The sequence below is a fragment of the Rhagoletis pomonella genome, unplaced genomic scaffold, assembly GCF_013731165.1.
Source record: "Rhagoletis pomonella isolate Grant_MI unplaced genomic scaffold, Rhpom_1.0 Rhpom_scaffold_00003, whole genome shotgun sequence".
In the NCBI taxonomy this organism is placed as follows: Eukaryota; Metazoa; Arthropoda; class Insecta; order Diptera; family Tephritidae; genus Rhagoletis; species Rhagoletis pomonella.
Window position 1 is genome coordinate 23,718,281 of NW_023458557.1, and position 12,383 is coordinate 23,730,663.

The 12,383-nt window shown below is 40.3% G+C and overlaps 1 protein-coding gene across 1 annotated transcript in view; it reads left to right on the top strand.

The window, feature by feature from the left end:
* Nucleotides 1-1,015: 1,015 nt before the first annotated feature.
* LOC118735081 (DNA repair protein complementing XP-G cells homolog) overlaps nt 1,016-12,383 on the top strand; it is a 170,476-nt gene continuing 159,108 nt past the window's right edge. Inside the window, exons 1-4 of the mRNA XM_036464691.1 lie at nt 1,016-1,198; nt 1,361-1,536; nt 1,594-2,221; nt 10,565-11,021. Coding sequence (XP_036320584.1) covers nt 1,111-1,198; nt 1,361-1,536; nt 1,594-2,221; nt 10,565-11,021 — 1,349 coding nt within the window. The 5' untranslated portion in view covers nt 1,016-1,110. The remainder of the gene's footprint in view (nt 1,199-1,360; nt 1,537-1,593; nt 2,222-10,564; nt 11,022-12,383) is intronic.

A 12,383-nucleotide genomic window follows, 5' to 3' on the forward strand; every position in this document is an offset into this window, starting at 1 on the left:
AATTTTTACTTAGTAGAATTATTATTTCTGTGTTGCCGAAGAAGGGGGGGCTGAACACATTTTGCAGAGAACACCTTTCTGCGTAGGCGGCCTTCGGCCGCACTTAGGGATTATAACCCTCAGGCAGTAGAATTCTCCTTTCTGTTTTGCGAAGAAAAGGAGCTGAACACCTTTTGCAGAGAACACCTTTCTGCGTAGGCGGCCTTCGGCCGCACTTAGGGATTATAACCCTCAGGCAGTAGAATTCTCCTTTCTGTTTTGCGAAGAAGAGGAGCTGAACACCTTTTGCAGAGAACACCTTTCTGCGTAGGCGGCCTTCGGCCGCACTTAGGGATTATAACCCTAAGGCAATAGAATTCTCCTTTCTGTTTTGCGAAGAAAAGGAGCTGAACATTTTCTTTTGTATTGATTTCCCCTGTATTCCTTTTTAATCATTGCCTTCTTTGTATGTATTGTTTTGTACAATATGGCAACACATGTTATGTGTCAGTTTGCAACCATGTGTTATTGTAAATATGCGTGAAATTCAATGTAATTTACAAGTCGGTAAAAGTTTAATTAAAGTGATTTAGTATATACAAGATAAACTAAAAGAAAAGTGTGTAAAGTATTAAGTACAGTGTTATGTGCATTTATATATATAAAAGTATGCACAAATGCCTTTTTGTTAAGGAAACCAAGTGGAACGACTTAAGAAATTTTAACAACAAATAACTTATAAACAATGATATTATTTATATTTTTTAGTTATACATGTTTTAGAGGATACCTCCCTTAACATCCTGACCAAGTTTCATTTGTTAATTCCACCTGGTTTTCTTAAAACACAAGGTGCGGCTGACTACTAAAGCCCACCCGAAATTTGAAACGACTTGACGGTACAGACGCATGTGTACTCGTCCCTTTTCTTCTCACACCCTCTCTACCAAGCGAGCGGAATTGAGTTCAATACTTGAACTGTGTAAAAGCAGTCTTATGAGTGAAAACTATCGATAGTACTTTCAAAACCATCAATTGTTTCGATAGTAAAAACCATCGATACTATCGATAGTGCCTTCGATAGTTTTCAAACTCTAGAAGATTCTTTATAGGAAAATAATTGTAAAAAAAATGGGAGTCACAGGTCTGTGGAAACTGGTTGAACCTTGTGGTAATCCTGTTCCTGTAGAGACTTTAGAAGGCAAAATTTTAGCTGTGGGTATGTTAATAGTATTCACAAGATATAAAATTGTATCATCGGACATGTTTTGCAATTCACTTCCGAGTGAATTTCAGTCAAATGCGCTTTTAATCGAATTGGCCGGAGTAGAAATTCACAGGGCAGTACATTGCAGAACATGCCTGAATAACTTCTTTTCAGACATATCTATTTGGCTCCATCAGCTTGTCAAGGGATTTCAAGACAACCATGGATCCTCGCTCCCACATGCTCATTTACTTGGTCTGTTTCATCGTCTGTGTAAACTACTTTATCATAGGGTGCGACCTGTTTTTGTTTTCGATGGATGTGTACCACAGCTTAAACAGGATACTATAGTAACTGAACCTGAAAATATCTTAGATTATGCATAAATGCAATTTTGTAAATTTAAGGCTAGAAGGCAGCAACAACGCAGCAAACTGAATAGTGAAGCGGATCGAATACAAGCTCTTTTGCTACAATCCCTCGCAAAGGAAAAGGTAGTGCACCAAGCATTAGGTGCAAATGCTGAACTTTTAATTCAGTCACCTAGCAAAAGGGTTAGCGTTGCAAATAAGGTAGAAAAAGATAAAGATGGCATGTTCAAATTACCAAAACAACCAGATGAAGAGGAACCAGTGGTAGACACAAATAATATGAACACTTTATTAGAACCATCTACATCCACGAAAGATTTCTCTTTCGACGAATCGAATCCTTGGAGGGAATACAATGCGAATTTGCAAGCAATTGATGTGCTCAGCGAACATTTTAAAAGTCTGCCGGCAGAAATCCGCCATGAAATATTGTTAGATATTAAAGAAACGCGAAAACAATCATCGTGGGGCCGTCTACATAAGCTACCATCGTGTAGCCATGAATTTAGTTCATTTCAAATGAAACGTTTGCTAAAACGCCGTGCGGTCCAAGAAAGTATTCAGGAAACCGAAAAGGAGATGGGTGAACGCGCATTGACCTTTACAGACTTAAAAAACTTGTTTACTGAAGATGGTATTCTAGAACCTGATAACGTGAATAAAAGTAAATAGCATTCATTACCATCAATATAAAAGTTGGGAGTGTCTACTTACACGAGCCACGGTAACTCTTACGGTAAAAATTACCGTAGATCCACGGTAGAAATTTCCGTAGATCCACGGTAATTTCTGAGAAAGTGTATTTACCGCGAATCCCCGGAAAAAAATTACCGTGGATTCACAGTGATTTTCGAAGCGTGCGAATAACAATTTTTTAACAGTAGATCTATGACAGAAATTAGTGTGGACCCGATTTCTCATAGGTCACGGCAGTGTATTCACCATGCGTAGTATTTGATTTTCTCACAATAGATGTATTTACATGCCTAAGTTACTGGCATTCATTCAAATATCTATTCGTTAATTAGTTGATCTTTTATGTGTGTATGTATTATAACTTCTAGAAAATGCAAGTTTTTCTTGGAACTTAAGTTTTTACCAGGGACGGTAGTCAACATGAGTAAAATAATTGAAATCAGCGTTTAATCATTATTTATTACTATTATTAAGTTTTATTTTTTCGCTCAACGGAAATAACTATTTGGTTTTTAATTTCTTCAATCACATGATTTTTTTAGGATATCTATTTCTTCACACCGAGATAAAAATTATTGAGGGCTATTACAGAATCCAACGTAGTCAGATTTTTCGTAAAATATACGAAAATGCTATCATGAAATTCAAATAGCTACGAAAGTAGCGTATACTTTGAATACACACATTCGTAGCAATTTGGATTTAGTGATCGCATTTTCGTAATTTCACGAAAAATCGGACTACGATGGATTCTGTGACATCCCCCATTATTAAGTTTTATATTTCCATTTAAAAATAATGGTTATTTATACAATTTAAAAGGTCATACAGGCGAAACCAACTGAAATGTTGACAAAATTTCGGACTTATTCCTTTTACTAAGATGTCGCTACCTGTGAAAAGAATACGTTGGAAATAATCCTGGTATAGCTTTTGAGTTTTTTGAATAATAATTTTCCTCAATTAAAAAATTAAACTCAATATTAATTATCTCTGAGCGAAAAAATAAAAATCTTAAAATAATTATTATTTTTGATCGAAAAATAAAAATCTTAAAATAATTATTATTTTTGATCGAAAAATAAAAATCTTAAAATAATTATTATTTTTGATCGAAAAATAAAAATCGAGCAATAATAATTACCTTTGAGCGAAAAAATAACCTTCGAATATTAATTATTATCTTTAACCTTTTTGTTTAAATTCGAAAAAAAGATCATCGAAAATTACAGTAGGAGGTACGAACAGAAATACGTCAGTATAGGTAAAACTGTTTTACGACGATTACAACTTGTTGATTTTTTTGTTAAAATTCAACAAATAATGATTATTTTCCGTCCCTGTTTTTTACTGCCATACTGCCAGAAAAGCTTGCAGCTTCTACTTCCACACCTTTTCACACAAATATTAAGTGGACTGTTGTAGTATATCAAAGGGCTGCACTTGGCAGCATTAATTCCCCGATTCGAATAAAAATTAGAGGAACCCCCAGTTTAGGTTTCATTACTCCAGTGCAATTCAAGAAAAAGAAACTGCCGGTTCCATTTTTCGAAAGGACTCAACTGCAATAAACACAAGAAATGATAAGTTGGTTGATTGACAAAAACTTGGAAGAGTATCTTTTTAAAACTACCGACTTGAACCTGGAAATTTACATTTTAAGAGACTTTTCCAAACGTTAATGTCGAGTTATTATCAAAATACTGCGTGAAGAAGCCTTTTTTGCATTTGAACAGGCAATATCAGAAAAGAAGCAGAACGATATCAAAACTTGTCGTACTTGCGGTCGAGTCAATACTAACGTGTTACTAGAGTGGATGTTATGTAGCTCTTGCTTGTTTTTTGTTCATTCCAAATGGGTTGAAAAAGAAAGTAAGAAAACCACAAAAGTATGGTTTTGCTTAGCATGCATAAAAAAGAAGGGTAAACTTGATTTTGTGCGATTTTATTGTTAAATATTATTGAATAATAAACAGCATGAATGACAAAGCAGTTCAATGACTACGGCTCTAGCTAAAGCACTGATTATTCACAAAATAAATTGATTGTTCATACAGATTAGCAATAAAGTTAAAAAAACAATTACTTCGAAGAAATAAAACAAAAGCAAACTAACCTCATCCAGACATTCCCACGACAGCCGGTTCTACGTACCGGAATGACTCGGGTTTCACCCGACCAAGGGCTGTTGTTTCGGCGATTTAACCCCGTTTAGGTCGGCGAAGTATCTCAGAAGTTGTCCGTCCATAGGGCAACATTCACTACGCATTCTCCTACTCAGGGCTGGCATCGAGTCAAAACCTGGGCCAGAAATATACACCTGCTGTGTATGCCGAAGACGTTTACACCACAACTCCACCTCAGTCAAGTGTAATGCCTGCGAGGGGTGGAGTCACCTCAGGGTCTGCTCGGGACTACGGACACACAGACAGTGGACCACGTCGTACGTGGCCCCCTGTTGCTCAAATAGAGCAGCCTCCACGGCAACCCATAGTCCGCCCGTGCAGCCCCACACACTCACACAGCAACCACACACAGTCGCCACAACACAACAACATACCACAGCCACCACAGACCACATAACACACACAACCGCACCACCACCCACACGCCGTCGCCAACAACTATTGGTTCCCCCTACAATCTGCACGGTATGTCAGACCAGAATATTCCGTAATGTGACATCAGTCAAGTGCAACACCTGCCTTGGCTGGTGCCACTTTAGGGCATGTTCAGGTCTGCGCACCACGCGAGATTGGACGGGGAACTTCGAGGGCCCGTGTTGCGCTGCTCGGTCGCTGACATCAATTGCGACGCCCCCCACTACCACCACAGGGAGGCAATCACCCCAGCAGCGCACACAGCCAACGGCGGCAAGAACATACACCTCACTCACACCCCACATCACAACACGTCTCCCGAACCACATGAAGCTCCTCCAATTCAACTGTAACGGGCTACAGAGCAAGATTGAGGAGATAACCGCCTTTATGTGTCGGCATGGTATATTAATAGCTGCGGTCCAAGAGACGAAGTTGCACAGCAATTCAACTTTGTTGAATTGTGCCGGGTACAACGTGCACCGTCGAGATCGCGAGCGAGATAATGGTGGTGGCTTAGCGTTCATCACGCACCACACCGTGCAGTATCGTCTTATCGAAGCAGACATCGACCGCAGGGATACCACCCTAGAATGTCAGGCGATGTCGAGCTCGAAATATTTAATATATACATACCCCCTGTCACCTGCTGCCCGGCAGGATATCACCCTGATATAGGTGCGCTCCTCAGAGGTGAAAACCGTATGGTAGTAGGTGACTTTAATGCGCACCACGATCTTTGGCACTCAAGCCTGTCAAACGATCGTAGGGGAACAGACTTGGCTGAGCAGATAGACGATTCGACATTCTGCACAATGAACGACAACTGCAGTAGCTCGCCAGACATCACAATAGTCAGCGCTGGTCTGATAAACAGCATAACGTGGCGACCTATGCTGACTCTAGCATCAGACCATCTACCCATAGTCATCTCGATTGACAAACCAACCGACTTTGCCTCCGCCAAACACCGGACCTATGTCAACTTTTCTAAAGCTGACTGGAAAGGTTACGCGGAGTTTACTGAAAACACCTTCACATCGCTCCCCACACCAACCGACGTCCATCTCGGTGAACGTAAGTTCCGCAGGGCTATCACTGCTGCTGCAGCCCGCTTCATACCGGCAGTGTGCATATCGGACCCACGTCCAAACTTCCCTGCCGAAGCGGCTGTTTTAGCAAATGAGCGTGATAGCCTTCGTCAGGCCGATCCCGGAGATCCCCGTATCAGGGATCTCAACGCGGAGATTCGGCAACTTGTAAACGTACATAAGCGGAAGAAGTGGGAGGAGCATCTGAAGACTTGCAACTTCACCTCTGGTGTGAGCAAGCTTTGGTCAACCGTGAGGTCATTGTCTAATCCGACGAAGCACGACGACAGAGTCGAAATTTCCTTCGGCGACCATGCTTCGTCGGACCCGGAGCGATGCGCGAGCTATTTTAGCCGGCAGTTCATACTGCATCCTCCGGTGGACAAAGCCAAGCGTCGAGTGACCAGAAGGCTGCACAAACTGCCAACAAATTGTGCCCCCCTTGCTTTCACTTGCGGTGAAGTTCAGGTGGCCATCGGGAAGGCGAAAGCCTCCAAAGCCATGGGTCCTGACGGTATATGCATGCTGATGCTGAAAAATTTGGGTCCTGCGGGGGTAGCGTACCTAACGGAGGTCCTCAATTTGTCAATGGCCACTCTCATCATCCCAGACATCTGGAAGGTGGGGAGAGTGGTCCCACTGCTCAAACCGGGGAAACCTGCAAACAAAGGAGATTCGTATCGTCCGGTTACACTCCTTTCCCCGGTAGCGAAGACACTCGAGGCCTTGCTACTCCCGTACTTCACAAATCACCTGACCCCAGCGAAGCATCAGCATGGTTTCCATAAAGTGCACAGCACAACAACAGCACTTAACGCCATAAACACTCAGATAACTCGTGGCCATAACCGTAACCGTCCCTGTGAGAGAACGATTCTAGTAGCGTTGGACTTGTCAAAGGCGTTTGACACCGTCTGCCATTCCACGCTACTAGAAGATATAGAGGCCTCCTCTCTCCCACAGAGGCTCAAACGGTGGTCGGCAAATTATCTAAGTGGTCGACATTCGTCGGTAATGTTCAGAGACAAAACGAGTAAGCAGCGAAAAATAAAACAGGGGGTTCCTCAGGGTGGTGTCCTTTCCCCGCTACTGTTTAACTTTTATATTTCAAAGCTCCCTCAACCACCAGAGGGAGTCTCGATTGTCTCCTATGCCGACGATTGCTCGATTATGGCGACTGGGAATGGAATTGATGACCTGTGTTCGAAAGTAAACGGCTATCTCTCCGAACTTTCTCGCTTCTTCACTGCAAAGTGTCTAGCCCTCTCCCCTACGAAATCCTCCGCGACCCTGTTCACAACCTGGACGAAGGAGGCCAGGCTACCGCTGGGGATTCACGTCGATGACACACCAATTCCGACGGTGAATAACCCCAAAATACTCGGAGTAACTTTCGACAGCCTGCTCTCCTTCTCTGCGCACTCAACCGCTATTGTCAATAAAGTACAGAGCCGCAACAAGGTCCTCAAGTCGCTAGCCGGCAGTACTTGGGGCAAAGACAAAGAAACGTTGCTGGCAACATACAAGGCAATAGGCCGGCCGGTTTTGAACTACGCAGCGCCAGTGTGGTCGCCTGGGACTAGTAGGACGCAGTGGACGAAGCTACAGACCGCACAAAACACCGCACTGAGGACAGCGACGGGATGCCTCTTGATGACGCCTGAACACCACCTGCACGGCGAGGCGCAAATGCTCCCGGTAAAGGAGCACAATATAATGCTCTGCAAGCAGTTCCTGATCGGGACCCACAGAAGTGGCCACCCGTGCAGACAGCTGCTTGCAGAGGAGCCCTCGCCTAGGCACGTCAGGAGGCATCTATATGAACTAACGGACGAAGTCCAGAGGTTCATTAAGCAACCTCTGGACCCGACAGCCTACAGACAGGCCTTGAACGGCATTCACAGGGACTCAGTCTCGAGTTATGTAGACTCTAGACCTGTGAATGCCGTTCTAGGCACACCACCCCCGGACATTGACGAGACGGAGCTTCATCTGCCTCGGGAGACGCGCACCACACTTGCACAACTTCGCTCCGGCTACTGCAGCAGGTTAAACTCCTACCTGAGTAGGCTGAATGAGGATGTGCCTAACGAATGTCCGGCATGCGGAGAGACCCCACATGACTCGAAACATCTCTTCGCATGCCCGGCAAACCCGACATCCCTAACGACCTTGTCCTTATGGGCAAACCCCGCAGAAGCTGCACGCTTCCTAGGGTTGCCGTTAGTGGAACTTGACGACAACGACTGAGATACCAACCGATCTGGGCGGGGTTGTTGTAGCCGCTACAACAACAACAACAACAACCTCATCCAGATTAGCAATAAAGTTTTTTTAAGAACTAACTTCGAAAAAATAAAATAATTACCAAAGTACAATTGACTTAATTATTTTGGATGTTACTTAATACCGAGTATGCTAGTATTTACTTATTTTCACAGCGATAAATACTTATTCTAAAAGTACTTAGTTTCACCTAACGAAACACCGTGTACAGAAGGACTTTGAGACTTGGCTTCACTAACTACCGCGTACTCAGTTTTTAGAGGCTTTCTTAGTTCACCTCTGTGCGCGACCTCTCATGATATGGATGAAATCTGCTGAAGTCTAGAAAAAAGAAGTCCGATAAGGAGATGTGGTGATCTCCGAAATAGCTGCTATAACTTCTACCGCTTAGACTTTGTTGCTTTTTAAATTTTTCCTAATAAACAATCGCTCAATAAAAAATATTAAAAATAAAAATGTTAATAAGCCACAATAACATTGACGAAAGTTGAAGAGATTGAAGGTTTAGGTGACATGAATATACGTGTAGCATATTTTGCCGATATGACGAAGCGTTGCCTATTTACACGGGACTTAAATTTTAGGAAAACGTCATACATACCTTTCTTTAAAGTGCTGTATCTTGGAAACCTTTTAACGAAACTGAATGAAAAAAAAAAATATTTATTTCTTCCGTCTTATTATGCGCTTTAATTGTACATTTTTTACATTAATGTGCAACGTATAAAAACAAAAAAAAACTAAACATTTTTCTTTTTAATAATTTTTTGATTTTAGCATTTTTAAAAATGTGTATTTTTATATAAAAACATTGTCTATAATGTCAACTTTAAGTACCCAAATGGGCGTAATGGGCTACTTAGGCGTATGGACTCTAGATCGTCTAACGCTCGAGCAATATGATAAATAGACATTGAAATTTTCTGAAATTGTATATTTTTGAAAGAGGAAAGGTGTGTAAAAAACAAAAACAATATGAATAAATCATATCAACTTTACTAAAGGTCTGAAATCATGAAAATCCCTTCAAGGAAATGGCAGAATGGAACTTTGTTGGAAGTTCACATGAGAAATCTGCTTACGACGTGATTGGAGGAAATTTAAAGAGACTAGCAGCTAGAGCAAGTCTTCAACTCCTGATGTTACAACAAATTCGTACACCCGAAGCCTTCTACCAATGGGTGCTGCATGTTTCCAATGGGATGCCTGTAAAAAATAACTGCAACTAACGTTACAGTGGACTTTATTTCGACTATGACTACGTGCCAATTACTTTAATCCTATTATAAGGTAGTTTAAAAGGTTAAATAACATCAAGTTAGGGAACTTCATATCCTTATTTAATCAAATAATTTTTTTTTCTTTTTAGTTCTTATTGTAATAAAAGCGTGTTGTTTTTTTTCTATAATTTTATTACTCATTAGGTTTATTTTTTTACACACCTTTCATTTTTCTTGTTTTAATAAAAGGACTAACCTTGAAGCTATCATTGGAGGTCTAATATTCTTTTGCAATGAGTGTTGTTGATGTTGATGTTGTTGGTATTTCGGTTTCATATTGCTCGAGCGTTAGACGATCTAGAGTCCATACGTCTAAGTAGCCCTTTACGCCCATTTGGGTACTTAAAGTTGACATTATAGACAATGTTTTTATATAAAAATACAAATTTTTAAAAATGCTATAATCAAAAAATAATAAAAAAAAAATGTTTAGTTATTTTTTTTTGTTTTTATACGTTGCACATTAATGTAAAAAATGTACAATTAAAGCCCATAGTAAGGCGGAAGAAATACATTTTTTTTTTATTAAGTTTCGTTAAAAGGTTTCAACGATACAGCACTTTAAAGAAAGGTATGTATGCCGTTTTCCGAAAATTTGAGTCCCGTGTAAATAGGCAACCCTACGTCATATCGGCAAAATATGCTACACGTAAATTCATGTCACTTAGACCTTCAATCTCCTCAACTTTCATCCAAATCCTGAGAGGTCGCGCACAGTGGTGGCCGCGGGGACATGAAATGCCTCGATATATATATACATGTCGAATAGATAACCTCTTATTTTTTTTGAAGTCGTTTAAAAAAAAAATATCTTTTACCGTACATCTACATTAAATAGGTGGTTCTTCGCGCACTTCGGAAATCAAAGATCTTCTTCGGCAAACAAACATCTTCAGAAATTTCCGTGGATCCACAGTAAATTTTTACCGTAGATCTACGGCAATTTTTACCGTGGATACACGGCAATTTTATCGTGGATCTACGGTAAAGTTACCGTGGCACGTGTGTGTAGACACTGCCAAAAAAGTTACTATAATATTTAAATGTTTTACAGTCACGAAACCAGTATGCTCAGATGAGGCAATTCGGTTTACATTGGTTCGAGATTTACAAAAAAACTTAGATAAAAATAAAGATGTAGCAGACGTTCCTAAGCAAGACAGTGAAACAAGAACAAACTTGAAAATAAACAAAAATGAAAAGGTAAACATGGAACAGGTGGGACTACCCAGGGAACAGTATGATACAGATTTGAAGAGAGCAATTGCAATCTCATTGGAAGACGTTGCATTGTCTGTCTACAGTACGGAAGATTGCGAGTACGAACCAAATCAGAATCTTAGACTAAATAGAAAGCAAAGAAACCAATTAAAAAATTCCGCCATTGGACCTGCTCGTGCTTTTATGCTTGAATACGGAGGAATGAACCGCGAAGAAGTAGAAGGAGTACTGAAGAAAACCCATGAGGATTATGGTGTTGGCAAGGCCATATCAGCTTTTTTGGAAGATAAGTAAGTAAACTGTTGTGCAGTATAATAGGGACGGTCAAATTGTTTGTTATAGGGTCCTTACACGGTCAAACTGTGTGACCAAATTGCTTGTTTGTAATTTAATGGTTTGATTTAAACGCGTCAAAAAACCCATCAAATTCCACCACAAGAAAATCAAAATAAAGGCCTTTCCGAGGCACGTAATAAAAGCGGCATTACTGCCGTACTGATGAAAAATGGCAACATTGTTGCAACTGCCCAACTGATAATACATTGCTAGAAATTCACACAGAACGCGATACTTTAATAATTCGCTCAACACTGCGGTTGTGATTGCAACTCGAACAAGCCCTAAGTGACACGGATGCTTGTATTGCATATTGCTTTTGTGCATTTTGATGCCGTTCCTTATATTTTTGGGGAACAAGTAAAGACCGGTTTGCTAAAAGAAACTGAAAATAGGAATCGATGGAGCTTTTTGTTCTCATAACACTAAGAGGAATATTTCAAGTTTTGAAATGACACAAAAGACGGCGAAACACGTAAGCTTAATTTTGGGTCGTAGATTACGGCCCCATATCCGCTTTTCTAGATCAGGTAATTTTCGCAAGATATTTGCATTTTAAGTTTGCATTGTCAATAAAAATATGCAAACTTTAACAAGGAAAAAATTAAAAAATAAACGATTTTTTTGTAAATTCTTTTGATTGGTGTTAAAGCCTATTCCTTTACAAAAACATCAAGCTCTCAACGAAGAAAATTAAATGATAAATAAAGCTATAAATGGTTAAATTAAAATGCGTAATAATTTCTTTTTAAACGCTTTTATTTAACTAGCTCATACCGCGGAAATTTCCAATCGATTTGAAACTAATTTGCCGACAAGCTAGAGACTTGAAATTTTCAGCAAATCTAGTTCCGATCACGAGGAAAATTCAATATAAAATATAAATGAATTCCCTGGGTGGTCCAGGGGTCTTAATACAAAGGCGGCAAAAACACAGTAAAAGTTATGGATAACAGAGCGTAATTTGCCAAAGAACGTAAAGACGCTATACGTTCGTTTCCACGACAGTCGGGGTCTACGTAACCGGAACGACCCAGATTTATATCTGGCCAAGGACTGTCACTCCAGCAACACTCCCCAAAAAGTCTTTGGGGAGTTTGTATGCTGTTACAACAACAACAACAACAACAACGCTATACGTTTTTTATATCTGGCGGCGCTAGTATATATATAGTCGCTAGGTATAGTTTCAGGCGCTAGTATGATGGATTATAATTGTGAATTCTTTGGTAAAAGAAACACCGGAACCTAGTTTCAATTGTGTTTAAAATGGCCAAACTGTTAAGTTATAGGTACTTCTGTTAAGGATTGTATTA